This window comes from Cervus elaphus, chromosome 4, assembly GCF_910594005.1.
Source record: "Cervus elaphus chromosome 4, mCerEla1.1, whole genome shotgun sequence".
NCBI lineage: Eukaryota > Metazoa > Chordata > Mammalia > Artiodactyla > Cervidae > Cervus > Cervus elaphus.
In genome coordinates this window covers 56,333,349-56,352,859 of record NC_057818.1, presented here as the reverse complement: position 1 = coordinate 56,352,859, position 19,511 = coordinate 56,333,349, and the positions used below count along the sequence as shown (strand labels likewise).

The 19,511-nt window shown below is 57.3% G+C and overlaps 3 protein-coding genes and 1 non-coding gene across 4 annotated transcripts; 2 read left to right on the top strand and 2 right to left on the bottom strand.

Annotated features, from left to right (window-relative positions):
* The first annotated feature begins 615 nt into the window (after window positions 1-615).
* On the top strand, window positions 616-11,943 carry SLC17A7 (solute carrier family 17 member 7). The gene is made up of 12 exons (XM_043899808.1): window positions 616-837; window positions 5,178-5,430; window positions 6,859-6,977; window positions 7,276-7,390; window positions 7,469-7,556; window positions 7,835-7,921; window positions 8,021-8,163; window positions 8,760-8,909; window positions 9,074-9,206; window positions 9,874-9,984; window positions 10,190-10,317; window positions 10,530-11,943. The coding sequence occupies exons 1-12, from the start codon at window positions 776-778 to the stop codon at window positions 10,821-10,823; spliced, it is 1,683 nt and encodes a 560-aa protein (XP_043755743.1). The 5' UTR covers window positions 616-775; the 3' UTR covers window positions 10,824-11,943.
* Window positions 11,944-12,104: 161 nt separating this feature from the next.
* On the bottom strand, window positions 12,105-17,355 carry GFY (golgi associated olfactory signaling regulator). The gene is made up of 4 exons (XM_043900617.1): window positions 17,211-17,355; window positions 13,572-14,348; window positions 13,088-13,261; window positions 12,105-12,437 (listed from the first exon to the last, which is right to left on the bottom strand). The coding sequence occupies exons 1-4, from the start codon at window positions 17,353-17,355 to the stop codon at window positions 12,238-12,240; spliced, it is 1,296 nt and encodes a 431-aa protein (XP_043756552.1). The 3' UTR covers window positions 12,105-12,237.
* A 13-nt stretch (window positions 17,356-17,368) lies between these two features.
* PTH2 (parathyroid hormone 2) lies at window positions 17,369-18,293 on the top strand. The gene is made up of 2 exons (XM_043899807.1): window positions 17,369-17,508; window positions 18,009-18,293. The coding sequence occupies exons 1-2, from the start codon at window positions 17,387-17,389 to the stop codon at window positions 18,181-18,183; spliced, it is 297 nt and encodes a 98-aa protein (XP_043755742.1). The 5' UTR covers window positions 17,369-17,386; the 3' UTR covers window positions 18,184-18,293.
* Window positions 18,294-18,699: 406 nt separating this feature from the next.
* LOC122692919 lies at window positions 18,700-18,806 on the bottom strand. Its single transcript, XR_006340732.1, has one exon. It is a non-coding gene; the product is annotated as a U6 spliceosomal RNA (small nuclear RNA).
* Window positions 18,807-19,511: the final 705 nt, after the last annotated feature.

The window sequence follows — 19,511 nt, the reverse complement described above, 5'->3', positions numbered from 1 at the left end:
GAAGGGGTGGTGGGCCAAGAGGGGAAACAAAACTGGAGGGACATGAAATCCGAAAGGGGAAAGATGGAAACAGGTGGCTAGGGAAGAACTAGAGGGGACAATGGGTGGATCGAAATGGGGGTTGGAATCTATGAAGGGAGAAGGAATTCCCTGAATGAGAAAAGAACCTTCTGAATGAGAAAGTTGGAACTGAGGATGTGGCAGGTTGGGGATGGCATGCCTGGGCAGGATGAGGAACTGGGGGGCACAGAAATTCGGAGAAGTAGGATGGGAGGACAAAACGCAGGAGGCTATTTAGAGGAAGATGAAAATGCGAACACGAAATTAGGGGAAACAAGTGGCGGGAGCAAATCTCAGGAAAGAACCCTGGAGGAGAGATAATCTGGGATAGAAGGAGCTGGTGGGGAATGGGTGAGGGAGAAGTAACTCCGGGAAGGGGCTGATTTGGGAGCGATGCAACCCAGACGAGTTCAAAAGCCAGAGGCACGGTCTTGGGCGAGGCAAGAACCTGGATGAATGGCAGGGGAAGGTGGGCGGGACTAGAATAACAAGGGGCGGGGTGTAGAAGGTGGGCGGGGCCTCGTCCCGCCCCACCCCGCCCCCGATGCTGAGTCCGGTGACAGCCCCCAGAAAGCCCGCACTCGCAGCCTCCTTCCCCCCGAGCGGAGCTGCGGGGCCGGCCGGGCCGGGGCGGACCCCGGGTACCCGGACGCGGCCGCCCGGGCCCGCGGGCGGGGGGAATCGGCGGGGGGGTCCGGCAGCAGGGGCGGCCACCATGGAGTTCCGCCAGGAGGAGTTTCGGAAGCTAGCGGGTCGCGCCCTTGGGAAGCTACACCGGTGAGCGTGGTGGGGGTCCTGGGCGTGGAAGAACGCGAGGGTCCGAGGAGGACGCTCATTCCCACCTGGGCGCAGATGGACAGCTGGACAGGCGGTACCCATGCGTGGGAGGGCCACCCATCTGTCCAGTTTTCTCCCTCGGTCTCCGACGGTCCGGTCTCATCCATCATTTTTCTGCGCCCCACCCCATCCCTAGGCCCTCTGCCCTTTTCTCTGGGATTATAAATATATATCCCCCTCTTTTGGATCTCTGATTCCCTCGCCGGCTTCTGGGTCTCCCTTCACCTGTACTCTCTCTGCCTCCTCTCTCCAGATTCTGTCCACTCTTTCTAAGTCTCTATTTCCTTTTATCTCTGAGTCCCCGTCCCGCTCTCTTGTTCTCACTAGATCTCTACAACCCTCTCTCTGGGTCTTTGTCTCTTTCTCTGAGTCTCTGTCCCCCAACTCTCCGCCCTAGGCTTTCTGACACTCTCCTTTAGGAACTCCGGCCCTCTCTCTGGTTTTTTTACTATCTCATCCCAGATCTCTCCATCTTTGTGTGTTTGTTAGTTGCCATCTCTCAGAGAGTTTAATCTGAAGCTAAATCGGATTGAGGTCCATTGGTCCTTGTCCTTGAGGAGAGCTAAGCTGGGAGGAAGAAGTCAGGGTATCCTGGGTCTCTGAGGGAGAAGGGAGTTGCAGGCCAAACATTAGGTTCCTGGGGTAGGATGAACTTTCCAAAGGGTATAGACTAGGGCTGAGAGGGACTTCCTCCCAGTCAAGGAGATGACCCCAATGACCTGGGTGTCCCCAGAGCAGTCTGCTACACCTCTCCTGAGTCTCTCACCCCCAACCCCAGCCCTGGCTCCAAGTCAGAGAAATTACTCAGCTGCGGAGAAGCCTAAAAATATCTGGCCACAGTGCGGGGAGGAGTTGGGGCCTCATCAGCACCATGCCCCTGCTGTCATTCCTTCAGACCCTGGGGTCCCCGTGGCCCACAGCCCTGACCCTATCTTTAATTGATCTTCAGTGCAGCTCACTAGGCCACGCAAGTCCTTCTCTAAGTCTAACACTCGTCCTGCTTGCTGCAGATTACCTCTGCGCTCCAAACTTACCCCACCCTTTAGTAACCTGAGAGATAGGAATAAAGCTGGACAGAAGGGAGGGGGGCCGGAGGATGGCGCAGTGTTGGGGAGGGGGTGGAGGAGCTGAGATAACCTCACCCTTTCTTTTTCCCAATCTTCCAGCCCCTCCCCACCCTTTTTCTCACCTCCTTTCACGAGTTTCTCAAAATACATCAGCGTGAAGTCAGGAGAGGGAGAGAGACGTGCTGGAGGAGGGGGTTGGGAAGGGGGATGGAGGCAGGAGGAATGTGTTTCTCAGGCTGTCTTTCTTCCTCAGTCTCCGCTTCTCCTGTGTCTGGGTTTCTCTCTGACTCTGCCTGATCGTCACCTCTCTCAGCTCCCTTGGGAGCCCCTAGAGACCCCAGAGTTCAGGGTTCCCACCAGGACAGTCACTAAGGAGTCTGAGTCCAGGACAATCACATCTGGGGTACGCTTTGGTGATTACTGAGAGGGGGAAGTGCCCCCAGCGGACTCCTTTTAATCCTCTAGACGAAGCTGGGGAAACTGAGGCGCCGTTGGGAAAAGGGGGGAAGTCAGTAGCTGAGTACACATGGCATCTTTTGAACCCAGGTCAGTCTCCTGCCCAAGTCTGGGGTGGGGACTGCAGATTTCCTCGAGATGAGTGCTGCTGGAGTGGGTGGAGAACTCCCTCAGATCAGGAAACACACAGCAACCCAGGGCGACTTGGGACAAGGACAAGGGGGGAAAGGGAATACAGCAGGAGACAGGAGCCAGTATGCCTCCTTTTTGAGAGCCAGGCCTGGGGCGGGGTGATGCGGAGGGCCAGGAAGTGATCAGGTCCCACTGCTGCTTGTGCGTGACCTTGGACATGCTGCTTCTGTTTCCTGAGCCTCAGTTTTCTCGGTTGTACAATGGGAGGGTAAGGGAGAACCAAAGGGACAGAAGAGGACAGAGATTGGGGAGGGGGGAGTAGGAGGTCGGAGAATATCCGAGAAGCAGAGGCAGAGACCCAGAGATGGAGGCTGAGACACCGTCTTCATTTTAGTTGAAAGAAATTGGAAGGATTAGTTGCTCAGTCGTGTCCGACTCTGCAACCCCATGGGTTGTAGCCCGTCAGGCTCCTCTGTCCATGGAATTCTCCAGGCAAGAATACTGGAATGGGTAGCCCTTACTTTCCCCAGGGGATTTTCCTGACCCAGGGAGCTAACCCGGGCCTCCCGCATTACAGGCAGATTCTTTACTGTCTGAACCACCAGTAAAGTGCCCTACCTGCTCCCTAATAGCTGCCTTTCCTCATCACCGAGTCCCTAATCCTGAGTTCCAGGCATCCTGAGAGAGCAAAGTAATCTATTCTTACACTCCATGAAGCATTGGGGCCACCTTCACCTCTGCATCTCTAGTTCTCTTGAAATGATAATGTCACCTTGAAGTTCCCTCTTTGTCACCTCACATTCTACTCATGCCCCCATTTTACAGATACAGAATACTGAGACTGCGTTCCTTGGTTCAGAAAACCTTGATCCGAGATCTATGTCCTCATATTAACAATGAATATCAAATTTCAGGGGCTGCAATCCCATCTTGAGTTTCAGGGTCAAACAGCATGCCAGGGCAACCTGGGTCAAAGTTTAATCTCATTGCCCGACCTGTTCTGATGGGAGAGCCTGTCCCTACAACCGTGCACTATTCATTCTGGGGGGCTTCTGTTCCCCACTCTCTGGCTCATTGTCCCCTGCCCAGGGTCTTATTTCTCATCCCTCTAGTTTCTGTCCGTTCCCCCAGTCTCCCCACTTTCTTAACCCCCTCCCCCACTTCCTTAAGTTCCCATCTTAAGGGTTGCTGTGTTCCCATCTCTTCCACCCGCCTCCTCCCAGACCGTCTGGCTGTTCTTTCCTCCCCCGTCCCAGTCTCCCTCGCCTCCATCTGTTCTAGCCCCTTCCTGGGATCCAGCCCGATCCCCTGGCTGCCTACCGGCCTCGGAGAGGAGCCACACCTCACAAATCATATCCCCAGCCTGTCTCTCCTCAGGCTCCTTGTCGTTCCATCTTTCTCTCAGCATTCTGGGTCTCTGTCTCTGCATTCTCTCTCCTGGGTTTCTGTCCCCACTTGTCTTTGTGTCCCTCACTAGGTTTCAGTCCCTTTCCTTCTCAGGGTCTCTGTCCTACCCCCTGCACAAGCCCCCCATCTTTTCTCAGGGTCTCTGCCCCAGTCTCTTTCAGACTAGTTGTCTGTTTCTCCCTCTCTGGGTATCTGTTCCCTTCTCTCTGAGTCTCTCTCCCTCCTGTGTCTCTGACCCTCTTTCTCTCAGTCTCTGTTCTCCACCCGCTCCCCCCCCCCCACACCATTTCTGACATCCTCCTTTTGAATTTTTCCACGTCTGTCTCAGGGCACCTCTTTCTCCCAGCAGCCTCTCTCTGGAATGGAGGTGGCCCTCCAAGTACCCTATCCGTCATCACAGATTCAATCCTGGATCCAGAACAGGCGGGGGCGAGAGTCACGCTGGGGACTGAGCCAATCCCCCTACCAGGGCCATCTGTCCCTTGCCAGGACACCACCCGCCACTCCTCCCCACCCCCTAGGCTGACAGCCTGAACTCAAGTTTCCCCAGATATATCCAGCTGGGCTGCTGGATTCCAGTGCCCTGGACCTCTCACCCCCACCCCCCACCCCCATCCCTGGGAGTGGGCTTCCAGTGTCTGAATGGAGTCAGCTGGATGTCAGCCCCACACCTGGGCCTGGAAGCCGGGCAGGGCATGCCCCGGGGCAGGGGAGGGGGTGCGGTATATATAGCAGATGTGGCTGAGAAACATCTGTTCTTTTGACACCTTTGCTGAGGCATCTCCTTAGCGCCTTTTGCTTCCTCAAATAGACTCATATCTGGAAGACGGGGCTGGAGAGAGTCTCTGGGCCTTGGGGGTGGGGGCTGGGGGCACAGGGTTTTGGATTACAAGGGGAGCCTGGGTCTAAAACAACTGAGTTGAGAGGTGACAAAGCTAGTGGAGAAGGGAACTGGGGAGTTCCATACTCGAGTCTGAGGAAGGAAGGGGCTGGGGGCGCGTGGGAATTCCTGGTCTGAGGGAGATGGAGACCAGGGGTCCAGATTCCTGGACCCTGGAGGGAGAAGGAAGTTAGGGGCTGGACTCTTGGGGAAAGAGGGGTTGCGGGCTTAGAATCCCTGGTCTTGAAAAGCAAGAAGTTTTGCCCCAACTCGTGTCATGGGGAGGAGGGGGCTGGGGGCCCGGACGTCCGAATCTGATCCTTGCTGCCTCGTCTCAGTCTTCTGGAGAAGCGGCAAGAAGGTGCCGAGACTCTGGAGCTGAGTGCAGATGGGCGCCCGGTCACGACGCAGACCCGGGACCCGCCGGTCGTGGATTGCACCTGCTTTGGCCTCCCTCGCCGCTACATTATCGCCATCATGAGCGGTCTGGGCTTCTGCATTAGCTTTGGCATCCGCTGCAACCTGGGCGTGGCCATCGTCTCCATGGTCAACAACAGCACGACCCACCGCGGGGGCCACGTGGTGATGCAGGTACCCCGGGGCGGGAGCTGCCTGAGGCTGGGGAAAATCCTGCCCGGGCCCTCTGATGACGTCACACTCGCCTACGCGAGGCCCAGACCACGCCCCTTCCACGTCCCGGCCTGAGTAGACCCGCCTTTTTGCCCTGCCCCACCCTGGGCCCTAACCAGGTGGCGCTAGCGGTAAAGAACCGCCTGCCAATGCAGAAGACATAAGAGATGTGGGTTCGATTCCTGGGTGGGGAAGATCCCCTAGAGACGGGCATGGCAACCCACTCGCTCTTGCACTTACCAACCTCAGCTCCACCTCACCTCAGGGCTCTCCCTTCCTGAGTTCTGCCTTTATCTAAATGAAGCCCCGCTCCTGTTTGTTTCACCTCTCTGATTTCAAAGTGTAGACTCTGCCAAGCATTTGTTTCCCTATGATATGGCTGCTCCTGTTTCATTTGGGCATCCTAGCAACTTTGCTCCGCCTGCGTCTCCTGCACCTGTTCCAGCGTTGAGTCTTACTCCCGGGCCAACTCAGGCTCCACCGTGAATTTTTTGTTGTTGTTGTTGCCTTACCTTGCGGCTTGCGGAACTTTCTCAAGCAGGGATCTAACCCGCACCCCTTGCAGTGGAAGCAGGGAATCCTAACCACTTGACCACCAGGGAAGTCCCTCCACCGTGAAAATTTTTTTTTAAGATTTTTTTTTTTTGATGTGGAACATTCTTAAAGTCTTTATTGAATTTATTACAACATTGCTTCTGTTTTATGTTTTGTTTTTTTGGCCATAAGGCATGTGGGATCTGAGCTCCCAGACCAGGGATCGAACCCTGTATTTGAAGGGGGAGTCTTAACCACTGGACTGCTAGGGAAAGCCCCGCTGTAAATTTGGATTCTGGCTTTTTGGAAGTTCCACCGCTGCTTACATCCCTTCTCCATCTGCTCTGGACGTTAACCTAAAGCCCCGCTTCATCTCAGACTTTCTGTTTTAATTTCCATATAGGCCATGCCCCTGCTTCCAAAAAAATTCCTGATTCGGGCTGTGGCCTACCTGCCCCTCCTCCTTTCCAATCACGCCCAACCCTTTGGCTACTTCTTGTCTCTTCCTAGAACCCATCCAATCAGCAAACGGTTTGTACGTTGGTTAGAAGTGGAGGAAGAATCCCACCGCATATATGGGCTCCTATGCATTCCGAGAAGGGACCCTGAGGCAGGCAAGCAGACAGAGCTAGGCCTCTAGGTAGCAACAGGCTCTGTTGCTAAGGTAGTGCGGCCATAGCAACATGGAGGAGCAAAGTTGGGGTAGATGGCCCGAGCTCTGATTGGCAGGTGTTTTGAAGGCGAGAGGGGATCCTTGTTGCTGATTGGCCGAGGGATTGTCTGCGGGTGCTGACTGGTGGAGAAGCAGAGCGTCTGGGGCAGGGGTGCTGGTTTGATGTGCCTTTTGGCCCACAGAAAGCTCAGTTCAACTGGGATCCAGAGACTGTTGGCCTCATACACGGCTCCTTTTTCTGGGGCTACATTGTCACCCAGATTCCCGGAGGATTTATCTGCCAAAAATTCGCAGCTAACAGGTATGAGCGGGGCGGGGGGGATGTCTCAAAGTGGGCAGAAACTACAGGTGTGTGGGTGGAGTTAGAGGCTGTGACCTTGCATTTGGGGGTTGACTCCGGGAAAATGGGAGGAGCCTGGGTTCGGAGCCAAGGCCCTAGAGAAAGGTGGGCTTTGTATTGTGGAAGCGGGGACTCTCATAGAAAGTGGGACCTGCGGTTCTGGGGGCGCGGGACCTGGCCTGCTGAAGGAGGAAAGGGCAGAGTCCTAGGTATGGCAGGATAGCTGGACTCTTCTCGGAACACAAACTTTTCCTATCAGGGTTTTCGGCTTTGCTATTGTGGCTACCTCCACTCTAAACATGCTGATCCCCTCGGCTGCCCGTGTCCACTATGGCTGTGTCATCTTCGTGAGGATCCTGCAGGGGTTGGTAGAGGTAAAGCTCCGCCCCCTATGACCTCGTTGCCGTTCCGACTCCACCTTTGCTCGTTGACTTTGGTTTTCTCTTCCCTAGGGGGTCACGTACCCCGCCTGCCATGGGATCTGGAGCAAATGGGCCCCGCCCTTAGAGCGGAGTCGCCTGGCGACGACAGCCTTTTGCGGTGAGAGGAAGGGGCAGGGATCCAGACTCGTGGGTCTGGGGCTGGGGTGGGGGGTGGGGTGGGCTGGAGTCTAGACTCTTCGGTGGAGGGAGGAGGGGGTTGCGGGCTTGAACTCTTGGATCTTAGAGAGGAGAGGGCTGGTGACCCAGACCGACGTGTCTGAGGGAGGAGGGGCAGTGGCCGGTACTTCTGTATCCCAGAAAGGTGGGGGCTGGGAATCCGCACTACTGCGTTTGAGGAAAGATGCGCTCTTCTCCATCCTGCACCCTCCCCGTTAGGGTCCTATGCTGGGGCGGTGGTCGCGATGCCTCTCGCCGGAGTCCTGGTGCAGTACTCAGGATGGAGCTCTGTATTCTACGTCTACGGTGAGGGGCCCGGACGCCTGGGTCCGTGTGGCGCTGGGGCAGAGCGAGGCTGGTCGTCACCTCGCTTCCATCCTCCTCCTGACCCCCTCCCCCCACCAGGCAGCTTCGGGATCTTCTGGTACCTGTTCTGGCTGCTCGTCTCCTACGAGTCCCCGGCGCTGCACCCTAGCATTTCGGAGGAGGAGCGCAAGTACATCGAGGACGCCATCGGCGAGAGCGCCAAGCTCATGAACCCCGTCACGGTCCGGGCCCAGGCCTGGGGGGGCGGGGGCGCGGTGGGGAGAGGAGAGCTATCAAGGCTGGGAGACGGGAGGAAGAGGGGCTTTGAACCCGCACTGCGTGTGGATCTTGGTAGATCTACATAGACATTTCCACAGACATTTAGAGGAGACGATGGGATCGCCAGTAGGCTGGCGCTAGAACCTAGGGGGCGTGATTAAAGCCCAGGGAGGACGGGGTTAGCAGGTGCCGAGAGCAGGGCTAGGTGGCGAGGTGGGCGGAACCACTGAAGGGCGTGGTTAAACCTGAAGAGGCGGATTAGAATGTGGGGATTTGCTCAGACCTCAGGAGGGGTGAGGCTCGAATTAGGGGGCATAATTGGGTGGAAGGAGACTCTCGGGTCCACATTTATGACTCTCTGAAGGTTATCTTGCGGTCTGGACACCCGCCAGCGTGAGGACCACTGAGGTTAGGATGTTAGCGTTCCTCCTTGGCGGCTTTAGTGAGACAGGGAAATCTGGGTCTCTGCGGGACTATCGTGGGATCCCTGAAGGGACTCGGAGAGCGCCCAGCCCTGTTCTCAGTCTTAGCAGCCCTTCCCTCCTCTCGCCCACCACAGAAGTTTAACACACCCTGGAGGCGCTTCTTCACGTCCATGCCAGTCTACGCCATTATCGTGGCCAACTTCTGTCGTAGTTGGACTTTCTACCTGCTTCTTATCTCCCAGCCTGCCTACTTCGAAGAAGTGTTCGGCTTCGAGATCAGCAAGGTTGGGCCGTGAAGGGGAGGCTGCGGGCGCGGCGGGAGGGTGAGCCCGGGAAGGAGAGGAACCTGGATCCTAAGGGGTTGGAAAGGGGGCAGGCAGGAAGCCGTGGTGAGACCCCCAGGCAGGTGGCCGCTGAGCCGCGCCTCCCTGTGCGCCCGCTGGCGCAGGTGGGCCTGGTGTCAGCGTTGCCTCACCTGGTGATGACCATCATCGTGCCCATTGGAGGCCAGATCGCCGACTTCCTGAGGAGCCGCCGCATCATGTCCACCACCAACGTGCGCAAGTTGATGAACTGCGGAGGTGAGTGGGGCGGGGCCTGGATCTGGGATCGGACTGGGATGGGCAGAGCACGGCTGGGCGGATCTAGGGTGCTGGACCATGGAGGATGGGGTGGGGTCAGAGGGCGTGTCCATGGGGAGCGTGTCCAAAAAGGTGGAGCCGGAGCGAGACCAGGTCTGGCAGGAACAGAATCTCAGGTGGCAGCCTCCGGGGCAGTGTCTGTAGAAGGGCAAGGGGGTGTGGCTGCCCAGGTGAAGTAAAGGCGAGACCACGTTGGTTCTGGGAGGACCGGGCCTATACGAGGCTGGCCAGAGTAGGATGGGAACTGGGTGATGAGGAGGGGCAGCCGGAGAGACGAAGTTCTGAGTGTAATGAATGGGGACTGAGAGGGAAGCCGTGAAGGTGCCTGGGTGGGGCTTAGACCCTCCGTCTTCAGGGCGTGGTCTAGTCAAGGGCTGAGGCCATTGAGGTCCCAGCTGGGGCAGCGAAGCCTGTGCACGTGGTCAAGGGCCAGGCACTGGTGAATTGAGGACTTGGTTAGGGCCGGCGCGGGCAGGATGGAGGACAAAGCCAGGGACAGGCGTGGAAGTGGCAGGACTGGGTCAAACTGGGGGAGGCTGGGAGCCGGGAGTGGGTCTGGAGAGGCGGGGCGGGGCGGGCTGCGCTCAGAGAGGGCGGTCCTCCGTAGGCTTTGGCATGGAAGCCACGCTGCTGTTGGTGGTCGGCTACTCGCACTCCAAGGGCGTGGCCATCTCCTTCCTAGTCCTCGCCGTGGGCTTCAGCGGCTTCGCCATCTCCGGTGAGAACCGGCGATCTGCAGCTTGGGGGTGGGGGACTCTGGTCAGCTCTGTGGAGAACTTCCTGGCTCAGGTAGAGCACCTCGAAGCCTCGCGAAAGGCAGACGGGAAAAAGCGGAGCGGCCGGGAGGTCCAGGGAGGCTAGGCTGGGGGAGGAGTCACTGGCGTGGGAATCGGTTGTGACGCCTCCCGGGCTCGCCTCGCCAGGGTTCAACGTGAACCACCTGGACATCGCCCCGCGCTATGCCAGCATCCTCATGGGCATCTCCAACGGCGTGGGCACGTTGTCCGGCATGGTGTGCCCCATCATCGTGGGTGCCATGACTAAGCACAAGGTCCGTGCCTGGGCCCTGACCCACTTTCCCTCCAAATCAGTGTCCACCACCTTTCTGACACACGTCACCTCTCTGGATCTCCGGCTCCTTTTCCAGAGAAAAGGCCCGCCCCTAGCCCCGCCCTTTCCATAACCCCGCCCCTTCCCATAGCCCCGCCCCTCCCTCCTGTCCCTCTGTCCTCTGACTTCACCTCCCGGGTGTCCACCCTGCAGACTCGAGAGGAGTGGCAGTATGTGTTCCTCATTGCCTCCCTGGTGCACTATGGGGGCGTCATCTTCTACGGGGTCTTCGCTTCGGGAGAGAAGCAGCCGTGGGCGGAGCCTGAGGAGATGAGCGAAGAGAAATGTGGCTTCGTTGGCCACGACCAGCTGGCTGGCAGCGACGAAAGCGAAATGGAGGATGAGGCTGAGCCCCCCGGGGCACCCCCTGCTCCCCCTCCATCCTATGGGGCTACACACAGCACAGTTCAACCCCCAAGACCCCCACCCCCTGTCCGGGACTACTGACCACGTGCCTCCCACTGGATGGCAGTTTCCAGGACCTCCATTCCTCACATCTCCGGCCTGAGTGACAGTGTCAAGGAACCCCAGTCTCTCTGTCCTTGCTCAGGCCTAAGAAGCACTCTCCCTTGTTCCCAGTGCTGTCAGATCTCTTCCCATCCTATTTGCCTCTCAGGGGTAGTGAAGCTGCAGACTGGCAGTTTCAAGGATACCCAAATTCCCCTAAAGGTTCCCTTCTCCACTTTTTTCTGCCTCAGTGGTTTCAAATCTCTCCTTTCAGGGCTTTATTTGAATGGACAATTCAAACTCTTCCTCGCTCTTGTGGTTTTGGGCACCTCCCCCTTTCCTTGAACCCCTGGGACTCTCAGGCTAACCCCTGAGATTACTCAACCCCCCCTCCTCTTTCAAAAAAATTCAAGGTCTTCCTCTAGAAGTTTCAAATCTCTCCCAACTGTATTCTGCTTTTTCCAAGTTGGTTTAACTAATCACCCATCCCTGCCATTCTAGGGATTGATTCTCACCAGCGTTTCTGAGGGGAAATGGCAGTTTCAAGCACCCCCCCCAAAACCTCTTCATCCCTCCCCCACCAGCAGACTCTGCTGCAGCACCAAATTTCCCCAAAACCTCCCAGCTTAGCACATTGCCTAGGGAAACAACCAAAATGGCAGTTTTAACAATATGCCTCTCTTTACCCCCATGCACTTTTTCTGACACGATTTTCAGGTCTAAGAAGAGCGGCTGCTCAAGTCCATCAACTCAACGGTTTGAAACCACCGCCATTGAACTTCCCCATGGTGGTTTCAAGATGCTCCCCTTCCCCCCAATTCCTTGCACTTTATTCTCCTGGGTGGTTTTGAACTGCCCTCATTTTCTCAGTGGCCATTTATTGCGTCCCTCAGGGGCTAAATGACTCCAAATCTGGGATCCTTCCCCTCTCAGACTCCCCTATTTCGGCTTAGAATTTGGGGGAACATGTGTATAGGAGAAGTCACAGAATCCCAGCAAAGGGAATGGGGCTGGGGAAAAGGGGCGTTTTTCCCCGGGGCAGGGTTGTGTCTTTGTGTCTGTCTCTGTGATTGTAAATCCTGCCCTGCCCCTCTCCCAATAAAATGCTTTGGTGTACACACCCAGTCGTCACTGGCCTTGGGAATCTCCAGCCGCCTTCTCCCTCGTACCGAGGAGCCCAGGCCCCCAATCTCCTTGACCCCAGCCACCCTCCTCTCCCAGGACTTAGGCCAGAGGAGTTGTCCAGCTGTGGGAACACGTGATTTATTCGGTCTCAGACTGTGTTCTCCGCTGACATCTAAAGCATTTTCTGGGTGTCTTCTATCCTAGAGGACTACTAGGTAGCAAAGCTGACCCCGGGGACAGGACCCCTGGGTGCTTCCTCCGTCTGGGGCTGGCGCAGGTCCGGAGAGGCTCACAGGAAATTGTTGGGGAGGGTGGCAGGGGAGAGCGGTTCCAGGCGCTGGGGGCGGCCCCCGCGGGGCGGCGGAGGCAGCTTGGGCGGCAGCGGGGGGGTAGGCGGTGGCTGCTTGGTAGCGATGTGTGAAGGGACCCAGGCGTCCGGCGCGTAAAAGTAGAGGTCGTAGGGTTCCTTTGGGGCGTCCAAATGCATAACTATGGGGACAAAGGAGCGAGGTCGTCCCCGGGCTGACTGGGGGCCTGTCCCCTCTACTGAGCCGCTGGTCGATGGGGAAACGAGGGCGAAGACTCCAAGCTTCCACTGGAACCGGGTTTTCGAATAATCTTAAGTCGCTCAGTCGTGTCCGACTCTTTGCGACCCCGTGGACTGTAGTCCACCAGACTCCTCCGTCCATGGGATTCTCCAGGCAAGAATATTGGAGTGGGTTGCCATTTCCTTCTCCAGGGGACCTTCCCACCCCGGGGATCGAACCCAGGTTTCCCACATTGCAGGCAGACGCTTTAACCTCTGAGCCACCAGGGAAGCGAATAAGCTTAAGGGGCCTTAAATAGCGAGGGGGGCGTGGCGTCCGCGCAGCAGGGGCGGGGCAGGCTGTGCACCAGGAGGGGGAAGGGGCGGGGCTTGTAGCGACCTGCAGTTCCCCAGCCTGGGGCAACTCCACTCTGCGCTGGGGGCGCAACTTCACAGATGTTTGTGAAATTTCCAGAGAATTGGGGGTCAGGGCTTCTACTCACCTTGGATGGGGACCTGTACTTTTAGGTAGGGCGCCCTTAAGTGCCAGGAGAAGCCAGATTAAGGACACGTGCAAGCACTCAAGGAGCGGGACGCTGCACAAGTGGCTCACCCGGTTCATCTCCGTCGTTCGGGAGGCGGTGGTGTGCGAAGGGCCGGTGTCGAGCCGCCCGGCGGTAGAGACACCACAGCAGTAGGAAGATGCCGATGAGCAGCCCGATCCCAGCGAGGAATAGGCAGAGGGCCCCGCCTGCCGCGCCCCGGGGACGCCCCACCAGGGTCACGCCTGGAGGAATGAGGCCCAGAGACTGAGCAATGTAACCTCCTAGCCCCCTTCATCCTCAGACCCAGGAATCCAGATCCCGCCCTCCTCCGCCCTCGGATCCGGGAGTCCCGGCGCCCAGCCCCTCCTCCCTCAGGCCCAGAAGTCCAGACCCCCGGCTCCTCCTCCCTCAGACCCAGGGGTCCAGACCCCCGGCCCTTCCTCCCTCAGACCCAGGAGTCTGGGCCCCCGGCCCCTTCTCCCTCAGACCTAGGAGTCCGGGTCCGCCCCTCCTCCCTCCGACCCAGCAGCCTGGGTGGCCCCAGCCCCTCACCGGTCTCCTGCACTCGCTCCAACACGATGATAGTGTTGACTCTCTCACCTCGGCTGCGCCGCTGGGGGGCCCGCGGGGTGGCTGGGGCCGGCTGATTGGTGGGCCCTGGAGGAGCAGGGGGCCCGGCAATCCGGGCTGAGGGAGGAGGGGCGTCGGGCCCTTTAGGGCTGGAGTTCTGGGGGGCTTTCAGATCAACTGTCCCCGGAGAATCTGAGGCGGGCAATTTAAGGGCGGTGGGCTGGGTGGCTGCAAGCGCTTCTGATTTGGGATTCAGGGATTGCTCATTAAGAGCAGTAACTTCTTTGAAGGGTGCAGGAGTTTCTGGGGCAAGGCTAGTGGAGATTTCAGGGTCAGAGGCCGTGGGGATCTCTGTTGAGTCTTGGTAGAGGGTTGTGGGGAATTTTGTTTGGGGAATCTCAGTGGGGTTGGGTTTGTGGCCTACATGAGATGCTGGGTGGGGTGTTTCAGTAGGGTCAGGATGGAGGGTCTGGAGGAATTTAGAGTTTGGGGTGTCAGGGTCATGGGTTTCCAGAGACTTGGGGTCAAAGATTTTGGTGGGGTTAGAACTTCGGGTCTCAGGGGTTTCTGCAAGTGATATCTCAGGGAAGCTAAGTTTGGGAATCTCTGGGAATTCTTGATGTGGAGTTTGGGTAGGGTCAGGCTTTGGGGTCCCAGAAAAGGCTGGGTGTGAGGTTTTAGAGGGATTAGAGTTGAGATTCTCATGGGATTCTGTGTGTGATATTTCTGTGGAGTTAACCTTGGAAATCTCTGGGGATTCTTGGTGTGGAGTTTGGGTAGGGTCAGGGTTTGGGGTCTCAGAAAATGCTGGATGTGAGGTTTTAGAGGGATTAAGTGTAGAGGCCTCAGGGGATTGTGTGTGTGGAAGTTCAGTCAGGTCAGCTTTGGGGGTGTCAGATAGTTCTGGATATATCATTTTGGAGGGGTTGATTTGGAAGGTGTCCAGGGATTCTGGTGTTGAGGTGTTGAATGAGTTAGGTTTGGGGGCCTTAGGAAGCTCTTGGTGGGGGGTTTCTTGGAGGTCAGTCTTGGGGGTCTCAGTGAAGGCAAGGGGGGAGGGCTCAGAGGAAACCACATGAGGTGTCTTGGAGGGCTCAGGATAAGCAGCCCCTGGGGATTCTGGGTTAGGTCCATAGAGGGTGGAATTTTCAGAAGCCGGAGGGTAGGGCTGGGAGGGGTGGTCTATCCCCAAGAAGTCGGAGCCCGCAGGCAGTGAGACCAAAGGGGCTGCCTTGGAGCTCATCCAGGTGAAGAGGAAGACGAGAAGGAAGAGGATTGGTCTGAAGGATTTCATAGCTCTGGGTGATACCTGTAGCAGCAGGGGAGCGGGAAGGAAGGGGTTAAGGCCAGAGCCACCAGGGAGAAGCCTCTGCCCACTCCGGAGGCCACGCCCAGTGGTCCCCAGATAGACTAGTTAGCACCACCCAGGTCGATGCCAGGAAAAAGAGATGCCACCTGCAACTCCCCAGTAGGTCGTGGGGTGGAAGCCACGGTAGCTAAGGGAGACTGAGGCGCAGGGCTTCTTGGAAGTCGTAGTAAATTTCCTTATCTGTTTCCCCAAAGGGGGTCCCAGGAAAATTGGGAAAGAAAGACATATTTCCGAGCCCCCAGATCTCTTTGACTTTGGCTTCGAAGTGTGTAGACCTCTGAGGGGACATAGGATCAATTCCTCTTCAAGGGCCCTGGGGATATCTTGACTCAACAGTTGTTTACATTAGAGGTCAGAAGGAATGACTGGGGGGCCTGACCACCTGGGTGTGAGAGACAAGGGGGCCTAAATCCCTGTAACCTGAGGAGGCGGAAGACTCCTGGATCCTGGTCAGGAAGGCTGCTGGGGGTTCAGACTCCTTGTTACCAGACAGTGGAGGGCAATGTGGATCTAAATTCCTAATTCTCTAGAAAGGAGAGGCCTAAAGGTTCAGATGCCTAGAATTTTGAGGGAGCAAAGCTTGGGGGTGGGTGGGTTGTGGATTACAGGAGAGAAAGGAAATGGGTGTCTGGAACTCTTGGGTCCTGAGTTAGAAGGAGATTGGGAACTCGAGTCTCCTATCCTCCAGAGATAGGTGTGTAAGGGGTCTGGATTCCTCAGCCTTCAGGAGACAGCTTGGGGCAGGACTCCGTGTCTCTATGGAGGATGGAAGCTGGGATCCCCAGGTCTCAGGCTGGTCTTGGGCAGGGATACCTAGGTCTGTGGTTAGGTGGAGGTGGGGTGGGCATACACCCAAATGGGATGGGGTCACTTGGGGTTTGGGGTCTCTTACCTGCTCACTGGGGTCCAAGATAACAATAGGTGAACAGAGCTGAATGCAGAGATCGGTGAATGCTGCAGAATGGCTCTGGGTGGGGTGGCAGGAGGTAGGGTCCCAGGGGCGCAGGTGATGCAACTGATGCCCACCCTTGGGATCCTGGGAGCCTAGCGACAGCTTGAGCTCTTAAAGGGCCAGAGATAAAGGATAGTGTCTCTGGAGTGGGGGAGGGAGTTAGGGACTGGATCATCTGGTGGAGGGGTGTGGCCCAACCAAGCTCTCCTCCCTGCAAACCCGGGGACCCCAACCCTCTGCCCTCTCCTACACACACACCAAGCATCCAGGTCCCTAATAGCCTCCCACTTCAATATCCAGGAATTGGGACCCCCCCGCCCCGCCCTCTCCCCTCAGATCCAGGAATCTAGGTTCCCAGACCCAGGCCTTGTTCCCCTTCTCTCTGGGGAACTAGGAGTCTCGGTTCCCATGTCCTGTCAATCAGAGACCCAGATTGCTGCTGCCTTTTGGGACTTCCCAACCTTTGCCTACCATCCCATCGTGAAGAGCACACACTCTTAAAAGCCAGTATTGGAGGGATGGGCCTGATCTTCACAGCACCCCCAAATTCCTCCCCCGGAAGGGCTTGGACACAACCTCAGGTAGTCAGGGCCCTTGTTTGTCTTTTCCCCTTCCGTGCAGTGTTGCTAAGACTTTCTTGATTTTGCCTGTCACTATACTTGCCTTCACCTCCCACCGCCACACGTCCCCTTTGCCTCCTCTTTCCTACCCCCGTCTCCCACCTCTCAGTCTTTCTGGTCTCTGCCTGCCTGGATTTGGCTCTGGACATCTCTGCCCAGGCTGCTGGCTGTCCTTCCATCTCCTTCTGTCTCTCTGAGTGCCGTCCCCTTGATCCTCCATCTCATAACTGCTCTCTTGGTCCCTTTCCCCTCTTTTCTCTCTTCCTTCCCTTCTCCTTACTTCCTCTGTTGCTCCCTTTCTCCCTCTCTTTCCTTTTCTCTGTCATTCTTTGTCCTTCCCTCTCATGGTTGCTTCATCTCTTTGTGTCTCTGCTTCTCCCCATCGGTCCCTCCTCTGTTCCTTCCCCTGTCTCTTTCTCTGTGTCTCTGGCTCCTGCTCTGATGGTCCTTCCGCTGGCCTCTATTTTTATCCCTCTGACACACCCCCTGTGTCCACTTCTCTGTCTGTCTGTCTCTCCCCCTCCCGATTCTCCTCAGGTCCCAGCTCCTGGTCCCAATTAGTGGGTGGCCGCCAAGGCAGCGGCTGGCCCCCCACCCCCGGCTCCTCATTACCGCTGGCAGCTCCTAATGAGCCTGGGGTGGGGGTGACCCGATGCCCCCGGCCCCCTGGTCTGCGTCACTGGCCGCTGCGGGGGCTGTGGAGGCGATATAAGGGGGCTGCCAGCCTCGCTGCTGGGAGCCCACTGCGCGGTAGGGCACCCTGCAAATGGGATTCGGGGTGGGTGGGTGGGATGGGGTCTGGTTTCTGGGCCCAGACGCGGGCATCACCGAGCTCTTTCTTGTCTCTCCACAGGTGATGGAGACCCGCCAGGTACCCAGGGGTCCCCGGGTGCGGCTGCTGCTGCTGCTCCTGCTTCTTGTGTCCTGGGGCCACCGCACGGCCTCAGGAGTCGCCCTACCTCCCGCGGGGGTCTTCAGGTAAGTGGGACATCCAAGTCTCCCAGGGAAGGGTGGGGACTCCGAGAGGTGGAAAGAGACACAAAGAGAATGGGGAACAAAGACTCAGAAAGGGGAAATAGAGACCCAGAGAGGACAGAGATGGGAGGTTGACAGGTAGGTAATCTGCAAAACAAAGAGATACAAAAGGATTCTGAGAAAGGCTTTGAGAGACTTGAAAGGAGTCGAAGCAGGAACGAGTTTGTTCCTTGAGCAATGTTTATTGGGTCTGCGGTGTGTGCCATGCGTGCGCCGAGCGCTGAGGCCGGACAGGGGTATCAGACTCGGTCTCTGTACTCAGGAGGCTCGGAACCTGGTGAACACTGAGCCGAAGACCCACACAGAGCAAGAAACAGGGCGACAGAGACCGAGCCCCTCCGCAGCTGGTGCAGTCACAGGGCTTCGAGTTAGACCGCGGGGAGAACAGGCGGCGGGAGGCGGGCCGGGACCCACGGTAACCGCCTCTTTCTATCTCCCGGCAGACTCCACACCCCCGGCGGGGCTCGGGCGGGTCCTGCCACCCCCCAGTCGCGGCGGAGCCTGGCGCTGGCGGACGACGCGGCCTTCCGGGAGCGCGCGCGGCTGCTGGCCGCCCTCGAGCGCCGCCACTGGCTGAACTCGTACATGCACAAGCTGCTGGTGCTGGATGCGCCCTGAGCGCCTGCCCGCCCCACCGCAATAAAGACCCTGCTGTGCCTCGCGACTGCGCCTCCTCCCTGCGCCTCGTGTGCGTGTGTGTGAGTGTGTGTGTGTGTGGGGGGCTGTGTGTGCACGTGCACGGGGGCGGGCCCTGCGTCCGCTACGCTGGCCTCTACCCCTCTGTCCCCTCTCTCCTCATCTTTCCCTCCACTCATTCTTTCTCCCCTTGGCCCCACTTCCTTTCACTACTGCCCCAGCTCTGCCCCTCGCTCCCACTCTGTGCCTTTGTCCCTCTCCACTCGCATACCTGCTCCCAACCCACCCTGAATCTCCATCCTCCCCTCTTCTCTCGCTCTCTGGAACCTCCCTGGTCTCTGTCCTCCTCTGGGTCACTGGCCCTTCTCTGGGTCTCTGTAGCTCACTGGGTATCTGTCCTCCTCTCTCGGAGTCTCTATAATTCCTTCCTCCTGGCTTCCCGGCCCTCTGGGGATTCTTCGTCTTCTTTATGCCTAAACTCTTCGATTACTTTTTCTGAAAAATAAGGAACGCTTCACAAATTTGCATGTCATCCTTGCGCAGGGGCCATGATAATCTTCTCTGTATCGTTTCAATTTTAGTATATGTGCTGCTGAAGCGAGCTCGCTTCCTTCAAAGCGAGCACTTTCTTTTTTCTCTGCCTGACTCATTCGTGTTCTTCCCCCTCAAACCCCTTTCTTCCTATAGGTCTCCATCTCTTTCTCCCAGCTCTCATTTTCTCTGAATTTCTTTTTTTCACTCTCATCACTTCCCGACTTCTACTTCGGGCACAGTAGAAAGATCGGAGGCGGTGGGATGGGGTGGGAGCTCTGGAGATGTACTTGCTATTCAAAACCAGGCTCCCCTAAACCTAGTTGTGTGGTATTGGGAAGAGCTTCTAACCTTTCAGCTCCCTTTTCCTCATCTATTGTAACACTTAAACCAGATATACAATTAGAAGACTGAAGTATAGCGCCCTTCCGGAAGCAAAATGTATTATCAGAAAAGGGTTTCTGGGGATTCCCTGGTGATACAGTGTTAGGATTCGATGCTTTCACTGCTGGGGTGGGTTCAGTCCCTGGTCGGGAACAAACATCCCGCAAGCCACACGGAGCGCAACCCACACCTCCCCCCCCCCCCACCCGAAAAAAGAAAAGGGCTTCCGCCTCTCTTGCAGCAGCCTGCAGCAGTTTCTGCAGGGTGTTCTAACTGCGCGATTCCCTGCTCATCCGTGCCAGTCGCGACGGGAGGAGAGGAGAGACAGGTGACAGGCTTCAGGAGGCATGGGACGGAGGCGGGGAAAAATCTGGCCCACCCATGAAGGAAGTGAG